The sequence below is a fragment of the Meleagris gallopavo genome, chromosome 5 (assembly GCF_000146605.3).
Source record: "Meleagris gallopavo isolate NT-WF06-2002-E0010 breed Aviagen turkey brand Nicholas breeding stock chromosome 5, Turkey_5.1, whole genome shotgun sequence".
Lineage (NCBI taxonomy): Eukaryota > Metazoa > Chordata > Aves > Galliformes > Phasianidae > Meleagris > Meleagris gallopavo.
This window is the reverse complement of record NC_015015.2, coordinates 14,965,183-14,984,013: the sequence shown is the minus strand read 5'-3', so window position 1 is coordinate 14,984,013 and position 18,831 is coordinate 14,965,183. Positions and strand designations below refer to the sequence as shown.

General features: G+C 47.5%; 1 protein-coding gene across 5 annotated transcripts in view; it reads right to left on the bottom strand.

The window, feature by feature from the left end:
- The window catches only part of SLC25A22 (solute carrier family 25 member 22), a 37,304-nt gene that overhangs the window by 4,019 nt on the left and 14,454 nt on the right, over positions 1–18,831 (bottom strand). For all 5 annotated transcript variants that reach the window (XM_019615432.2, XM_010711149.3, XM_010711150.3 and 2 more), the window contains 3 exons: positions 17,601–17,726; positions 11,521–11,576; positions 6,267–6,357 (listed from right to left, as the gene is read on the bottom strand). In XM_019615432.2, the coding sequence (XP_019470977.1) occupies positions 6,267–6,357; positions 11,521–11,576; positions 17,601–17,726 (273 nt within the window). The remainder of the gene's footprint in view (positions 1–6,266; positions 6,358–11,520; positions 11,577–17,600; positions 17,727–18,831) is intronic.

Below are 18,831 nucleotides of genomic sequence, written 5' to 3'. Positions count from 1 at the left end.
AAAAAAAAAAAAGACAGTGAGAGATCATACAGCTAAGGGGAAACAGCCCCTTTTTTTGTTGTTTTAAACACAGTGAGTACTTTCACCTTCTCACAGCCCAGCTGCTGCAGCAATAGGCAATTGCAGGTCTGAGTGCAATGAATGGAGCATTAATTGCTGCTGGGAGCCATCGCAGCACGTGCTGAGCAGCAGGCAGTGCTGGGGATTTGCTCAGCTTCCCCCAGCTGAGCATCTCCCAGCTGGGCACATGACTCTGCCCACTCCCCACCTGCCCACCGGCCGCAGGGCACCCCGGGTCACAGTGGGACTGCCCTAATCCTGCTTGCCTGCCACGTCAGCGCGCCCATTTCTCTGCCTCTCATCTTCTCTAGGCTGGGTATCAGAGCAGGCAGGGATTAGAGGCACAAAGCCACAACAGAGATTATGATGGCTAAATATAGAGCTCTCCACTGGGACTGAAGGAAGAAACACTGCATAGTATTACCTTTCCAAATTCTCCTGTGGATGAAACGCGGGCAGAAGCATGGCTGCACAGCCCTTAGGCCAGCAGTGGGAGGACTAGACACGTACAGAAGCCAGCTACCAGTCCCCCACAACCCAGCAGAGCATCTCTTGCCTCAGCAAGAGCCCTGCAGCAACCCAGAATCACACACTTGGCTTTCACCCAGCGAGATTGCTTTGATGCTCGGTTCAAAAGCTCAGGGAGATGCCCTGTGTGTTCATCTGTGGGGCATTACCCCAGCACACACCAATCAGCCCACCTTGATTGAGCTCCATGGAGCCCCAGCAGTACAACTCAGCAGAGGTTTCTGTGTGTGGGTGTATTTTAGTGAGATGTTAAACAGGTACATCAAAAATATGTAGAATGAGGGCTTTCAGTTTGCATCTCTTGGGAACCTGAGGGGAGTCCAGGAAATAAAAGCACACCAAGAAAAGCAAATCTTTTGTCAGGAGGCTTAAAATTTACCATCCAAAGGTCAAACTTCCATCACAAAACTTTGCTAGTCTGCACATAAAATGAGTTGGAAAATGGATCATGTCTAGATGACAGCAGGAGTTTCAACTTCAAGGCACCACAGGCCTTATCCTCACTGGTCTGAACACTGGAACATCCTAACTTCAAAAGCCACAGTCCTTACAAGGACTTGGTCCAACAAGTGTCAGAACAATCTTTCATCACAGCAGGAGTGTGTTAAATATAACAAATATCCCAAATTCTGCACCGATGGAAATCAGTCACTCCTTTTTTTTTCCTTTCTTTCTTAGTAACTGATATACACATAATTAGTGACAAGTCAACAATGTTAAAAGGGAGTAAGGAAGAAGTTTCACGTTCTATATAGAATGGAGTTTCAAAGTAGAGCTGAACAATAAAGCAAAGTCAAAAAGCAGGAACTAAAGATTTACAAAGGGCTTTTTTAGAGCCATGCAGCAGCCCACAGTTACAGCCTCTGAAAGCATTGTTATACTGATATTGATCTTTTTCAAAAGTTTCTGAAAAATCTTGGCTGTGTAGGAGATGCCAGTGCTGGGGGAAGGACCCCAAACGTTCCACAACAGGTGTGACAAGATTCCTAAAGGCAGGAAAAGTCTGACCTAAGGAAACATCCATAACAAAGCCATATTGTAGGAACCAAGATGTTCCTCTTCCCAGCTTGGACATCACCTTCCTCGCTCATAAAATAACCTCTGCCTTTGGTCAGTCCACCCAACAGGTTGCACAAAGCTCCCTAAGAGTTCAAATCAAAGACAGTCAGTTGGTTTCTAACAAAGTAAATAGCAGGAAGGGAAACAACAAGGGCCATTTTCCTTCCAGAGGCTCCTGCTGTGATTAAACAATCCACCTCCAGCTCCCCCTGGATTAACAGCTGAAAGTGACCTTACCTTCTGGCTGACCTTTGGTGGCTATGACTTCAATCCACCATAACTCTCTGTGCTGCTGTATGCTAAATAAAAGGACCTCAAAGACAGTTATTCCTGAAGAGACAGTGAGATTATCAACTCTGAATTTGCTCTTTCTCCCACCCACAAGTCTCAGTGGGCTGGATGCAGGTTATCTGCATTAAGGAAGTATCTGGACATCCAGCAGATAACAACAGGAGAGAACTGGCCCATTAAATTTCTTGTCAGAAAGTGGTGATGCAGTGGCACGGGTTGCCCAGGGAGTGGTGGAGTCACCGTCTCTGGAGGTGTTCAAGAACAATGAAGATGTGGCACTGAGGGACGTGGTCAGTGGGCATGGTGGGGGTGGGTTGTGGTTGGACTTGGTGATCTTGGAGGTCGTTTCCAACCTTAATAACTCTATGATTGTATGAGTGTGTGCAAGGTGACACAGAAGCTCAGCAACACAAATAATGGCAGCAACCCTCCTTCCTAAACCAAAAGCCTCTCTTCACAGTCTATGTGCACCTTGCAGCTTAAGGATCACCCAGGCCATACAACTGCTGCTTATCCAGGTGCCACAAAAGAGATAGTCTGAGTATTTTAGGACAGCCTGAAAGAGGAGAGGATGAAGGGAAGAGCCCATCCAGCAAGGCAATGGAGAATAAGCTCCAGTCTCCACATCTACATGGAAGAGCAGGAAAAGTGTCGTGTTTGCCTCTGGGATTACAGTCAGCTATTTCTCTTCTCCAACCAAAGCTAGAAAAGAAGGGGGGAAGAAAGGAAGAAAATTTGCTGGCATCAGCAAAGGAACAATTAGTGCAACCACACTGGTTTAAGTAGGAACCCGAGCTGCTCAGTCAGCACATCGCCAGCCTTTGCTCCAGAACAGCAAATAAAATGCAGGTAAAGATGATGGGAGTGGTAAGAGAATAACATAATGACAGGCTTCGAGGAGGAGGATGAACAGCAGGAAACTCATCCAGGGATACTGCAGAGTTTTTAAGATTAAGAAATATCTTTTATAAGAAGACATCAGACACTTTTTACTGGAGCCAAGGCAGAGCACTTAGCCAAGAACCAAACCTGGCAACTACGTAGCAAACAGCAGCTATCTGGCACTAAATGCTCTGGAGATAAACATGAAGACACTTTACAGGGACCAGCTTTTAGGAAGCACTTATCACCCAAATTCAAAGAGGACAAAAAGCGTTATAGGCAACACTTGCACCTATGAAAGAGTCCACACATACAGAGCACCTAAAAAACATCATTGTACTTTAAATGCATGCAGGTGTACTACCAATTTACATTGCTTTCTTAGCTTCATGCCCGTGTGCTTCATACCCAAGTGCTTTACTTAGCTCCAGTGACTCTCGCTCTCACATTCTCTGCTCCGGATGACAAAGCTGCTGCTGTTTTAACAGCATCTCTGAGTTTATGGGCTTCTTAATCCATCCAGCTTCAGAAATTCAGAGAAAAATCTCGTCAGTTCCCTGTAGCGTAAAGGGAAGAAGCTTCCCTTCTCACATCCTGCTTTCCCAGAGGCACAGCAATGAAGACCTGCAAGAAGATGCTTCTGCAGATCCCCACTTCTGCTTGTTGGCCTGGAAACTGCAGGGACTCTAAAGGCAAAATAATCACAGGACAATGCCACGTTTTTAAGGGGGTTTCCAGTACTCACAGGCCTCCTTGTTCCTAAATGAGATGGCATGTGAAGACCAGCACAATAAGTTTTGTTTCTTCTGGAAACAAGAAGTGTTATCAGCAGTCTGCCACTGGGGTCAATGTGAAAATAGAAACAGGAAAAGAAGCAGAAATTAAGCCTCCTATCCTCTGAGCACGCTTCTCTTGTAACAAAAGGGAGTGGGAAAGCACTGCAGTAGGGGTAGCGCCCACCCAAGTTGGCCCCAGAGTGGAGAGACCTGCAGGAGCAGAATTCTCCAGGCTCAGGGGGACAGGAGCACCAATAAAGGCATAAAGTCCCATCTGAGCTCCTACAGCCCCGATGTCAACTCCTGAAGCATCCATGAGTGCAGCCAGGAAGAGGAAAAAAAAAGAAGAGTCTAGCACAAACCTGCACTGATACAGCCCCAAAATAGTCTTCCAGCAATTTGCAGCCAGGAACTTCCTACATCATTTGTGTTGTTTTCCATCTGGCCTTTTGGAAACAGGCTTTATGCCACATTCTTCTTCTAGCAGTTTAAAAGCAGGTTCATTTCAACATAAAGTTTTTTCAAAGAGGAAAAAAAAAAAAGACAGCTTACTAGAAGTTGCTGAGTATCTTGAAGCTATTTCGGGCCATTTGCCACATTTTCTCCTGTCCACAAAATGCTTCTTCGAAGCTCAAGTGGAAGCCAGACTCAGCAATTTTGGTCAACAAATACTGATAAAATATGCACGTTTTGTAAAACAAGGAACTGATAAAAAACACATTTCAAGGTAAGTGCCAGCAGCTTAGCAATGAAGGCATTCAACGTTAAATAGAAGACTACAAGTCTAGAAGACTCCTGCCCTGTCTTCTATCAATAACAGCCAGGGAGAAGGGGACAGAAGCATCTCAAGGGAGAAGTCTGCAAAGAGCCTGGAAAGTGGGACCAAGAGCAAAGCAACTCCCTGGCAGACATCCAGCTCCGTCACCCAGTGAAATAGTTTTGTCACGTGTGCTGCACATGGGAAGAGATCCTAGGAACTGCCAGCAGGAAGGTGGCACACAGCCACCAGAGCATGGCTGGGCACAACCTCTCCAACAGGTTACTTTCACCATCCCCATGCCTGCAACTTCCTTGCAAGCAGAAGAAGGATCTCAAAATAAGCAACTGTCCCACAGTTTCAAGGGTCCTCATGCTTCCTGGTAACCTTTAGCCTTTTCAGCAAGGTCACAGCATGTACAATACCTTCCAGTTGGATCCCAGTTTCAGGGCCTATACCAACCACAGCCAACCTGCAAGACACCTTCTTTCCCACTGCATCTTGGAATGACATCTCTAGTTAGAAATATCTTAAACTGTCTATAAGAACAGTAAGGTTCTGTCCAACTTATTCAAGCTATGTCTACAAGCAGAGCTGACCAGATTTTGTTCATTCAACACCATCTGATGTCTAGTTCACTTGCCAACTAACCAAGGCCCAACCTTTCTTTTCCTCTGAAGGAGAAAAAATGCTTCATATTGAGACTCAACATATTAAGTCTTCACTTCATAGATGGTGGCAAAGAGCTAGGCTGCAGCAGTACATCAGGGCTCGCTGTGCTGTATGCTGCAGGGATGAGACCCATCACTTGGAAGAAGCAATGAGGACATCATCACCTCCCACCTTCTGTGCAGAGTACAGAGAGACATTATTTGAAGAGACAGACGATGAGTCACACAGACATACATTAAGTGCTACTTAAAAAGAACAAAAAAATAGGTGCAGGAAAGGCTCAGATCCACAACCTGTGTAAATCTGCAGATTACACTGACGTTGTTGAGCCACTATGTTTTGGCATGGCATGTTACAGGAAGCTGTTAAACCAAGTAATTGTGCCAGAACTTTGCGTTTGCAGCAAGGTGAACTGCTGGGGTAAGAGTTAAGAACTGGGATTTTATTGTAGGCAGGTTGCTTTCTAACTACTGAAAACACTGCCCTTGCTAGACTCTTCACTGTCCATCTCTGGAGAGATGTCTTGATCTTGAAGGGAGACACGAGTGTCCCCTGAATTACAAGAGAAATATTCTGGTGAAAACAGCCAATGTATGGAGCCAAAATATCTAAGGTCTGGCTCCATACAACTGCCATACCAGCGCTTTTTACCGGCATTGAGTTCACATTAACCCAACCTCTCAAACTAAACAGATAATCTTCCTCATTTGGCATTTACATCGCCAGTGCCCTTTGCCAAACTGAGGTTCATTCATCACCTCTTCTCAGCTCTCTGAAATTATTTTCAAGAACAAGAGAGTGCTAAAGTTTGGGGTCTACACAACTTGAGTCACCATCTGTTCAAGCTACAGTCACTGAAAAGCCAGAAAGAAGTCAGCAGCATCCAACGGGATGCTGAGGACAAGGCTCCTCCCAGCAGCTGTCTGAGCAGCCATCAGTGCTGTTGGGTTCCTCTAAAATACGCTGCTTACGAAGTCTGGATCTGTTAACCTTGGCCAAGAGCTAGGACTATTTTTAGAAGCTTGGATAAAAACCAGTCATCCAGTGAAGAGCTTTTCACTTCCAGTTTTAGACGTTACTTCTTTAGCTCAAATGTAATCACTGGCTGAACAGTTCAAGGTCAACTAATGTTCCAGTTATCATACCACCACATTACACCTTTACCCAGACACCCCAGCAGCCTCATCCCAAGTGCTAGTGTCTTTTAAGTTAAATACTTACGGTCTGCATCCTTTACTCACCCATCTTTGGAGAGGTGATGCCGGAAGAAGTCATTGGCTGCCAGTTTGATAGCCTTTTCTGGTGTCACTAGAGTCAGGTTCACTGCAGCGCCTAGAAAGGAAGAGAGGTAAAAACCCACTGGAGAATGAGAATGAAAGAAGAAGCAGCTAACTGAATTATTTAGAAACGCCCTGCAGCTCAAAACCGAGGACAGAAGAGCTGGAGGTTGGCTGATAGCAACCGGTACCTCTGCAGGGACTTCAGCCAGTGCTGCACAAATTCCTGGGGTTAGATGGTTGCTCTTATATATCACCACTGGGTGTCACCCTCTGAGCAGTTGCTCAGTAGGACAGTTGAGCTGGCTTTCTGTCCATTGCAAGCCATGGCATGGCTAGGCTGGCCTTGCTTATCATGGACCAGGGCTGTAAACAACCCTCACTCCCATTACCCACTGAACTTTCTTTTGTCAGGAGCAAAAAGCAGCAAATCCCTGCATTGTGCCTGCCACAATGAGCAGCCAGCAGGGCCTGGAGGGCCTTGGGACAAGCATTAGCACAACACAACAGCTGGCAGGCAGCTTTCAAGCTGCCCTTGAGCTAACAGGCTGAAGGGATGGCTGGTCCCATTTGAACACTTTGGGTTGGGCACCATTAGATCACTGCTCCAGAATATTCTCTTCCCTTTCAACGTTACAGTTCAGAAAGTCCTCCAGTAGATAGCCGTAAGATTTCCCAGCCTCTACATTCAGCTCCAAGCCCTTCAGGGGAGCTTAACTTGATACCTTCAAACAGTCTAAATACCTTTGCAAGACTAAATACAAACTTGCCTTTGCCAGGGTACACATTCGCATTTAGGCCCGCTGTGGGGATCAAAACAACTCATCCCAAAACTCAGGTTTCCAAAGAGAAAACAAGCCTGCACTCACTAACCTTTGAAGATCTAGGGGCCTTGTTTTCAGGAGGGATGAGCTCAACTTAACAGGAAGTGTAAGGGCTCAACAGACCTAAGGAAAGTCAACTCAGCTCTCTGCTCCTGAGGATGAGCTTCTGCCTCCCTCCTTCCAAACATGATTACAGAACCCATAAATAAGATGTGGAAAAAAACAGGGGACATTCTTCAGATTAGGAAGTGGAATGGCATCACAGCTGGGACCGGGACACGGGAATCCTTGAATCTGCTTCCCTTGCTCAAGGACGCATCTCCATCACACGGGAAGTCCCCATCAGAAATAGACAGCCTTGGCAGGACAGCCTGACACATTTTTCTCTCTCTGTCAGCAACATTCACGTTTTGTGAATCCACACAGCCTGATTTTCAAGTGAAGTGGCTACTTGCAAAACATTTCATCAAGTGCCAAGTGGAAGACAACCTCAGCATTGCTCGTAACAGTAAGGAAGTAATTGCCTGTAGAGTACTGAGACAGCATAAATCACCTTTTCCTTGCGGGGAAAAAAAAAAAAGGAGAAGAAGAAGAAGAATTTGGTATTCTAATAGATGCACAAAGGGTTTCTCAAAAGAAAGAAATATAAACCCAAAACATCAGGGAAAAATATAAGCGTTGACATGTCCTGACATCCTCCAGGAACCATGGAGGCTTTCACATCAATTTCTCCCCCGACTGCAAATAAAATGGAGGGAAATAAAACATGCAAAAGATAGGCGAAAGTTAACCAGTCTGTTTTTTTCCTACATCTTTGATATTTTCAGCAAAGCTGCTTAGCAGAGAATGGATAATCCCTGTCCTCAATAATCCATAACAGCTTCAAATCACTGGTGGAGGAGAAATGAGATACTTCAGCTGCTGGCTGGATGCTTTCCATGGTGTTTTCTACCTTGTTACAAAAACCTTGCAGCTCTTCAATTCTAGCTATGCCAACGACTGTATTTCCCTAATTAAAGCTAATTGTAGCCTATAGGCAATGCTGCACGTATCTGAAGCAATGGCAGGTGACTAGAATGCAAAATAAATTGTAATCATTAATTAAAAAAAAAAAAGTGTTTGGAAAAGTAGGGAAGAACCACAAAGATTGAAATCAAGTTGTTAGAGGCAGAAACAGTTAGCTGTTTGCCAGCTAAATTGTTAAGTTTTGTTATTAAACACATTTTTCATAGAAGTTCTTATATACCAACAACAGCCTACATAACAGAGGACTGAATCACTCTACTTCTGACCCCAGTGCAGCATTAGCACTCTTGCTTATGAACCCTAAGCAACCAAGCTGATTTACAAAAAGAGAAGGAGGGCATATCCCACTTTGTTGGGTCATCTCATGGAAAAATAAGCTGGTGTTTTCTCATGCCAGAAAACGGAGGCAGCTCCTCACCAAAGACATCAGAATCAAACCAAAGTTGAGGAAGCTGGGCAGTGAATAGGTAGAACCAGGGCAACATAAACAAAACTATCCCAAAGATTAATAGGGTACACTGAAGTCCGGAAAACTTGGCACGGCCCCGGCAGTCTGGGGTAATTTTGGCAGGCAGTGTGTGAATGGGGGTGACGTGGGAGATATTATTAACAGAGGCCAGGGAAGGCTGACACACTACTGTAACATCGTGCTAAGAATATACATCAAACAAGGTGCAGCTAAACTCCAAACGTCATCAACAGCAAAGGGCATTTCTCCAGCCTGGTCCAGGCCTATGGCTCCTGCCAGCTAGGTTAAATGTCTGTTCTACAAATAGCAGTGGGACTTTCCAGGACACGTGCTGGGATCTGTAGGTGACTTCTGGATGGCTTGTACCAGGGATTGGAAAGGGCTTCTGCCCAGAGTCTCCTCCCATTGGTGTCCAGACAGTCCAGAAGCCCAGGGCACTATGAATTATGAATTCATTTGCTTGACATCACATCTGAAGGCAGCCCACAGACATCCCTTAGCACAGGCAGGGAGATACAACACCACTCAGCTTTGAGGCACTGCTGCTACCTAGACATTATGGAGAAAGAACTTGAGAAAATCCTCTTATTTCTCAGCCAAACAAAGCCAAGAACACCTGTAGGGAAGAATTTGAAAGAAACACTGAGATTGTCACATGCACCAGAATTTTCACTGTGGGTCACCAATATGGAGCTGGGAGTGTGTCACGTGCTGCCCATAAAATCTAACAAGATGAAAAGTAGCCTGCAGGCTCAAGCCTCTCTTCTGTCTGCACCAGTGAGCTTTGGTTCATGAGAAAGGCCTGAAGTCACGCAGTGGGGAAGGCTGAGCCCAAGCAGACCCTTTCTGTCCTCTGACAGAGGACAAGTATCCTGCAGGGATGATCAATATGCTTGTGACCACCATGGGACACAGCAGCTGCCGCTCTAGCCTCTTAACAAACAATCCTCCTAATTTCAGCTTAACATCTGAAAATAAGCGCTTGTGAGTCATAGCACAACCTCTGCTGTGGAGCTGGGACAGATGGAAGGGGCAAGAATCCATCCCTACCATCTGATTTCCATCTCCCACCGGCTGCAACTCTGAGCAGTATTTTTACCTTCTTCCCAGAAAATTACTTATGCTTTTTACAAGTCTTGGATGTATTTTACTGTCTCATCTCTCACTGAGAAGGAGGAAAGGGCTTCTAATATCAGCTCCCACAACTGAGGTACAGAGAAAAGGACCGCTGTACTTGGAAGACTCATTTTAGCATCCTGGTCATACTGACACATCTATGAATTTCAGGAAGGGGCTGCAGCTGTTCACACAACCTTTATCCAAACTCAGCTCCTCATTCAGTAATTGGAGGGGACAAGTTTAAGCCATTATCAGTTCTGAAATGGAGGTAATGAGGTTAGTGGGAAATAGAGCAAGTCATCTGGACTCATCACTGCTCCTACACAACAGGTGGGAAAAGAAAGAACTATCGAAAACCCTCTGTCCTTCTTTGAGATATCTGCTTGGGAAGGAAATGTGGCCTGGAGGTGCATATCCCTGTCCTTTCCAGGATTGCAGTCTCTCTCAAGGTCCCTGACAGCCCTACAATCTCCTGTCTGAGTTCCCAGGATCAACTTCTTCCCTCTGCTCCCCAGGAAGCTGCCTGCCAATGGATATTTATGGCCAAAGTTAAGGCATGCATCATTCCTGGCTAGGAATACAGGAGCAGCTTCTGGAAAAAGGCAAGGGGAACGTGTTGCTGCTAGCACTGAGCACGGAGCTCACCAGGATTCCTCAGGGCTATTTGCCCTGTTGCCTGCCCCCAGAAGAGCTGAAATAAAGCAGCCAATCCATCCCCAGCATCCATCTCACTCCCCCAAAACGCCCACCAGCAAGTTTGGCAAGAGACACCGCCTTGGCAGCCAGCTGTTGTTCCAACAATGGATGGCCACAGAGACTGCGCTTCCTTAGGAACTATGGAGGGATTGGCAGGAGCTGCTGCCTCTGCCAATAGCAAGGAGCCAGCATCTCCAGACTCTCGCTTGAGAAAGAAGCAAGGACTCATTTAAACAATGCTGCCTTTTAATGAGGCTTTATCAATGAATGAGCATCACAAAGAACGCTATCTGAACACGCTATTTATCTCAGAGATAAAAACTGCACATTCAGGCAATTGATTACCAGTATATAACATGAACTAGAGTTCAGCATCAACTATGCCAGCTGGACTGTGTTGACAGCCAAGGCTGTAATTCCATGTTTTCCTTTACTATGATTGAAAATCAGAATTTGGCCTGCAATTCTCTCTCTGAAATGTTTAAAAACTTTCAAGAATTCCGCATTAAAACTAGAAAAAATATCAACAGAAGAACTCATTGCTACAATGGACAGCCTAAAACACAGAGCCAGGAGATTTCTAGCAGGTTAGCACACAGTGTCAGAACAGCTGGTGTTCCATCATGAACCATCCTAATTATTTTTTTTTACAGCTCCAAACAGGCCTGATGGCACTGGCACAGGCTCTGACATAAATTCAATTAGCAACAATAAACTAAGACTCTTTGAGACCTTTGCAACTACCCCTCTGATGAAAGTTATGGTGCCCAAGGTAGGAAGTGCACACCTACAGTCCAGGGACAGCAGTTCCATATAAACTGCAAGTAAAGATGACCTTTGGTGAACGGCTGAACACCAGAATAGGCGTGGGAGGACTCGAGTCCCAGATGGTGGATTGCTGAGCAGACACCTGGCATGGAGCAGTTTACTTTCACACGCTGCTGTAGCTGTCAACATCTGTGGGTATTGCTAAGGTATTGCACTACAAGCCAGAGTACACAGGCTTCTCCTCCCACGCATACACACCAGTGCTTGCAGAGCAAAGCCATACAGAGTTAGAGGAGCCTGCCTCAGCCCTTCTTACCTCTGTACATGCCAAAGTAGCCTTCCGAACGAATAGTTTTAATGAGGCAGTCAGACCTGCAAACGAAACAGAGAGAGATAAACCACAGCAGCTCAAAGGTGGGTGGGAGCAGAGGAAACAAAACTAATCTCTTGGAGTGGTTTTCATTTACAATGTCAGCAAAACCCCCAGCCGGGAGGGGAAAAACGTCAGCCGCTGAATGCGCCATTGTTCCGGCTGAGTCCGACTTCAGCCCCTAATTCACAGGGGCTTTGAAACCCCCAGCTCGCCCCGCACATGCTGTCTGCTTTCTAGAAACACAAAAGGGAAAAATGTCACTGTGAGGGCTGTTTATCCAGGGTCCCCAGTGGAGAATGAGCATGCGATGCTCCAACAATCAGCTCCCCGTGCACATGCTTTTAAATCCAGCTCTGGAAAGGGAAGCAAGGAGGGGGGTCTAACCCGCCCAACGCTCGACTTACTCCATGAAATTTGACACAAGGCACACAAACGACGAGGTGACCTGATCGCTCAGTCATCTGTGGCCTCCCACTCAGCTCCCATCGCTGACTTTTAACACTCTGCCTCCCCCAGCAGCAGCAGCAGTGCTCGGGCTCAAGCCTGAGGAGGGAGCATCAAGTGCCACCAAAGTCAGCTCCTGTCAGAAAGCTGTCACCTCCTTCGTTTTCGCTGCATTTTCTTTAGATCTAAAAGCTCTGCAGAGTGCCGGAATTGCTTGGAGCCTTTTGAACACAAGCACGCACAGTCCAGGAAGCACAAAACTCAGCTGCTGGCTCAAGGTTGCTCTGAAGTCTCTGGGGAGGGGCAGGTGCTTGCTGTGGTTGTACTGGAAGGGAAAAGTGTGCATGCATGTGTACATCAGTAAGGAGCCAAAAGGCTCTTTAAAGCAGTTATAAGGGAAGTGTAGCTGAAAACAGGAATATGTTTCTGAGAGACTGGGCAACATAAAGAGGAAGCTTCATGTCTGCTCTGCAGTAGTGCTGAGGTGGAAGAGAAGGAAATGCAGGCTTTCCTTGAGGTCTTTTTGGCTTCTTTGGCCAAGGTAGTTTTTAGGGTAATACATTTGCAAAGAGCCCACCTGCAGTGCAGCCAAACCAAGGCAGTGAGACTCTCTGCTTTACTATGCCCCTGTGCCATGACTCCTCCACCCCTTTGGACACTGTCCTTCTTCCGTATCCTCATCAAGCTCTTCCAGTGTGATGCTGAGACAAGGCATTTTCCCCAAGTCAGCAGCGCTGCTTTGAACAAGCCACAGCAGAGGGGAATGGGAAGAGCTGCCTCCGCACCACACTCATACAGTCCTGCTGCATCACTGTGAGCCCTGCACCTCACTCCCCTCCCCTCGAGCTGCTGCAAAGGGCAATGAAGCCAAGGCCATGCCTGCCTTACTTCCTCTGCCCTGAAAAAGGGTGCCAGGAGCCACAGCTAGAATTATACAGAACAGTGCATGGGGCACACAGTCAAAAGCCCAGCTCTTTCCATACTCCAGGCCTGCTCCAAAGCATCTTTGACTCTCTCAAGGGAAGATTTATATAATAAATCAAACCATCCTACATTCCCTAATGCTAAAGGTTTCTTGAGCAGAGCAGAAGCAACACACGGTGTCTTAAAATAAAAAAGCTGAAGTTTTAAATGAATTCTTTGGCTTCCCGAGGGCTCAGCAGACACCTCTGAGATGTGGTATCAAAGGGCACGCAGTATTTCCTGAAAAACAAGCCCCTACAGCTGGGGAGCATAGATAAGCCCTCCCAATATGCACCTATCTTAAGGGTACTGCTGAGGACATGCTACATGCTTGGGAACAGCATCCTCTCAGTGCCATTCCCTTGCTTGTCAAGGCGGTACACTGGACAGCCTGATGTTATCTGGATGTGTTATCCCTGTTAGTTCCTTGTACCTGCTGGCCTCTGGGCCCCCAAAAGACTCTTTCCACATGTCAGAGCAATGTCTTCCACATTACTCATTCACATTCAGGCTTTGTCTTGAAAGGAGTCAGCTCAGAAACATGAGGTAACTCCACTGTATTCCTTAACAGTGTTTCATCCCCCAGCCGACCATGGTTACAGAGCAGATCTGCAGTTGGCTGCTGGGGATTAAAAGTCTCTCTCCTCCTGAGCCCCTCCAGAGCTAAGGCATACTGCCATGTGCTCCCAAGGTTGGTGCCTACAAATCTTCCATCCTGCTCTTCCTCTCCCCTTGCCGTGGTCAAACCGAGAGAGCCAACTTGAGAAGAGAGGAGGAATGGCAGCAGGTCCCACCCCAGCGACGCAGGCGGCGCCCATCCCGACCTACCTCAGTTCCTCAGGAGCCTCTATGTAATAAGTTTGAAACCCTGAAACTGGAGGATGAGGTGGCTGAGAATGAGGTGGAGGGACAATCTTTTCTAAGGAGAGGCGGTTGGCTCCACACTTGAAGACTGCCTCCTCCAATAAAGAAAGAAGGGTGATAATCGTAGGTGACTCCCTTCTAAAAGGAACTGAGGGCCCAATATGTCGGCCTGACCCCACTCGGAGGAAAGTGTGCTGCCTCCCTAGGGCACAGGTCAGGGATATCTCTAAAAAACTTCCTGGTCTTAGTCACCTATCTGATTACTATCCCTTATTGGTAGTTCAGGTCAGCAGTGATGCTGCTGCTGGGAGAAGCCTGAGGGCTATCAAAAATGACTTCAAGGGACTGAGGAGGGTACTTGATGGAGCGGGCATGCAGGTGGTTTTCTCTCCTATCCCTTGAGTGGTGGGAAAGGACACTGAGAGAATCAAAAAAACCCTCCTCATAAATAAATGGCTTAGAGGTTGGTGCAGGCACAAGAATTTTGTTTTTTTTACCTATGGAGCAATTTACTCGGCACCTGGCATGACGGCTGCAGATGGAACTCACATGTCTGCAAGGGGTAAAAGGATCCTAGCCCAGGAACTGGCAGGACTCAGTGAAAGGTGTTTAAACTAGGTAAGAAGGGGGAAGGGGACAAAATGAGAGCCACTGAGGTTGAGCAGGTAGTTTGAGGCTCAAAACAGAGCTTCATGGGTGATGAGGGTGGAGTTCAAAGGGATGGAGAGTGACAGGGGGATGCTGCTTCCCTAAAGTGTCTGTACACTAATGTGCACAAAATGGGAAATAAGCAGGAAGAGTTGGAGATCTGCGTGCGGTCGCACAGCCACGATCTCATTGCAATCAGAGACGTAGTGGGACAGCTTGTGTGACTGGAATGTTGTCATGGACGATAAAGGATAGTAAAAAAGGCTTTTAGAAGTATGTTAACAGTAAAAGGAAGACTAGGGAGAATGTGGCTCCCCTACTAAGTGAGGGGGGTGTTCTGGTAATACTGAGAAGGCGGAGATACTGAATGCCTTCTTTGCTTCTGTCTTCAGTGAGAAAGCTCTCCCTCAGGAATCCCAACACCCTGAAGGTTAGTGAGAGGGTCTAGGGAATGGAAGACTACCCTTTAGTCAGGGAAGTCTGAGAGCACCAATGTTCATAAATCCATGGGACCCGATAGGGGTACAGGTACAGGTGCTGAGGAAGCTGGCAGAGGTGACTGCTGAACCACTCTCTGTCATCTTTGAGAGGTCTTGGAGAATGGGGAGGTGCCTGAAGACTGGAGGATAGCCAATGTCACTCCAGTCTTCAAAAAGGGCAAGAAGGAAGATCCAGGTAATTACAGGCCAGTCAGCCTCACCCTGGAAAGGTGATGGAACAGATTGTGCTGGATGCCATCTCCAGACAACTGGAAGAAAAAGAGGAGTAGTCAGCATGGGTTCACTAGGGGGACGTTATGCTTGACCAACCTGGTAGCCTTCTACGATGTTGTCACTGGCTGGGTGGATGGCGGGAGAGCAGTGGATGTAGTCTACCTTGATTTCCAAAAGGCATTTGATACTGTCTCCTACGACATCCTTATAACAAAGCTGAGGAAGTGTGGGATAGATGAGTGGACAGTGAGGTGGGTTGAGAACTGGCTGACTGGCAGAGCACAGAGGGTCGTCGTTGGTCGTGCAGAGTCTGGTTGGAGTCCTGTAACTGGCAGTGTTCCTCAGGGGTCGGTGCTGGGTCCGGTCTTGTTCAGCATCTTCATCAATGACCTTGATGAGCGGATAGTGGCCACCCTCAGCAAGTTTGCTGATGATACGAAGTTGGGAGGATTGGTTGACATACCTGAAGGCTGTGCTGCCATTCAGCGAGACTTGGACAGGCTGGAGAGCTGGGCATTTAAAAACCAGATGACATTTAACAAAAGCAAGTGCACAGTCTTGCATCTAGGGAGGAATAACTGCATGCACCGGTACAGGCTGGGGGATGAGCTGCTGGAGAGGAGCTCTGCAGAGAGGGACCTGGGTGTCCTGGTGGACGACAGGTTGGCCATGAGCCAGCAGTGTGCCCTCGTGGCCAAAAAGGCCAATGGCATTCTGGGGTGCATTAAAAAGAGTGTGGCCAGCAGGTCGAGGGAGGTGATCCTCCCCCTCTACTCTGCCCTGGTAAGGCCTCATCTGGAGTACTGTGTCCAGTTCTGGGCTCCCCAGTACAAAAAAGACAGGGATCTCTTGGAAAGAGTCCAGCGGAGGGCCACAAAGATGGTGAAGGGCCTGGAGCATCTCCCCTGTGAAGAAAGGCTAAGCGAACTGGGTCTGTTTAGCCTTGAGAAAAGGCGGCTGAGAGGGGACCTAATCCAGGTCTATAAATATCTAAGGTGTGGGGGGCAGAGTGGCAGTGTGTGGAGACAGGACAAGGGGAAATGGCCAGAAACTGCAGCATAGGAAGTTCCGCACAAATGTGCACAAGAACTTCTTTACGGTGAGGGTGACGGAGCACTGGAACAGGCTGCCCAGGGAGGTTGTGGAGTCTCCTTCTCTGGAGATATTCAAGACCTGCCCGGATGCCTACTTGTGTGATCTGGTGTAAGGAACCTGCTTTGGCAGGGGGGTTGGACTCGATGATCCCTGGAGGTCCCTTTCAACCCCTATGATTCTGTGATTCTTTGATTCTGTGATTCTGATTCTGCTCAATGCTGTGGGATGAGGCTCTTCAGTTGCTGCTGCCTGCCACCAGCCAGCAACTCAGGGTGTGGGACACAGAAGGAACGAGAGGCAAGGCAAGACATGAGGCTGCATCCTGACAGCACAGGGAGCAGAGAGCGCTGTAACTGTCAAGGGGAGCACCAGTCTGGTGCTTGTTGCCTACAGCCAAATTCACGCATAATTACACATCAGCAGCTAGAGTAAGAGGCCCACAGACTGAAACACTCAACACAGAGTGCTTCCTTCCTGTTGCCCCTCTTCTTCAAATTCACCTGGGCAGGGATGGGAAGTATAACCAGTGTAGAAGAGCAGGCAGCAGGCAGCACGGCTTCTGAACAAAGAAGCAGGAGGACAGGACACGCACACTGCCTTCAGTCCCAGCCCTCTTTTGTTCCTCAATGATACAGAAATTTTTTTAAAAACTAAGGCTTGTCTCTGTACCATAAGAGAAAGCATCTCATGCTAAGTACAGCTCATACTCCCACAGCAGACATGCAAAGCACAGGTGGGCTGGATACACTTGTGCCTTCCTTCCTAAAGCTTGCAACACAGTTTTTTGGACAAAGGACTGATGGGAAACTACAGTGTGTGTCAACCTGTGATGTTTCAGAAGGACTGCACTGCAGTGTTCAAGAGCAGGAATAGGTGATTGTGCCCTTTTTAAAGCACACAGCAAAGGAAGGGATTGTTACCTCCAGTATGACAGCGAAGGAAATGGAAGAGCCAGAGATTTCCCCAAGCACTTGGTTGTGGCCTAGCAGAGAAACAAATCAGGCTTTCTCTGCTGAGCCTTCTCTGCCCTTTTGACCGGCGCTGATGAGCAGAGAACACACTGCTCCCAAGAAAGGGACACAAACAGATGCGCCCTCAGCAGATCTCACCTGCAGGGCTCAGCAGCCAGAACAGACACTTTGCTTGTTTTAGAACGGCTTGCTTTGAGATTGTCCCCTAGCTTTCTGGGGACAATCCGGTTCCTAGAAATGCTGAGCTCACCTGAAAGAAGTAACAACGTAGAAGGATGCCCTGCTGAAAGCCCAGTAGCAAGCTGCCCATTCACACAGTACTCACATGCTGGTATACATCCGCTGGCCATTCTGCTGGTTCTGCAGGCGAGTTTTTGCCAAGTCAATGGGAAATACACAGGTGACCCCAATCAGCCCAGCTATCCCTCCATTGATCAGCTTGGCAGGTAAACTGTAGGAGACAAGAAGCAGATGTCTTAGTCCTGGGATAACTCCAGGGGAGGGAAAGAGGAAAGAATGTGCTCATCAGTGCAACCAGGCAATTAGCATGTCACTGTGCGATAAGGCTGTCCACCCCAAGCATGCAGAGAGCTCTGCTGCAAGGCAAAGCTCAGCCCTTGCTGTACATATGGGGTAGGAGAGAAAGGCAGCACACAGCACCAGGACAAACCACTGCTGACAAGGACCCGTTTAGCACCGAATGCTCCATGTGAACAGACTTTGATCAGGGCCGGCTGGCATTCAAGGCAGCGGGTTTGCTGGCAAGTGGTTCCCAGTGCTGTAATCAGATACACATCTAATGAGAGGTTCGTGGCATGTCACCTGCTCCTGTTACGTGGGACAGAGCATGGCAGAAACGTGGCCAGCTACAGATCCACAAAGCCATTTCCAGACCCACTGCTGGGGGAAAAGACACGTGAGCCCAGCAGAACACTGGCAGCCACGTGGCTCAGTGGGCTGGCAGAGCAACATGTGGCACAGAGACATGAGCTCGTACTTCTCAGTGACACTAAAACCTGTTGGCTGAGCATGCTTCAAAATTGCGGGGTTTTTTCCACTCACCCTTCTGTTCCCAGAGGGAATTCCTGGAATCTGGAAGCAGCACTGATTGAAACACCAGAGCAGCTAAACACGAGTTCCCAGCAAATTCAATTACTCAAAATGCCCAGTACTTACATGCTCAATAAACCACTACACACTGAGACAAAGGAAGCCTGTTGGAGTCAGCTCTCTCCAATAAAGCACGGGACATGGTTCCCTGAACACAGGATGTGTTAGATATTAAAGTGATGGCAGACAGCAGCCATGCGTGAGCATACAGCTGGGCCAGACTGCAAGACCTTGAGACTCTGCTGCCTCAGGGATCCTAGCATCACAGTCAGAGAAGGGAATAGCAGTGCCTGCAAACTCATGTCTCAGGACACAGGGAAATTTCAGACAGTAAATACGCTTCATGGTGTACTTCTCACCTAACCCACTCTTACACTGAATGCTGAGGGTAGAGCAATACATGTGTGTCAAGATGGAGGTTCCACTGTATCTATAAGACTGGACCA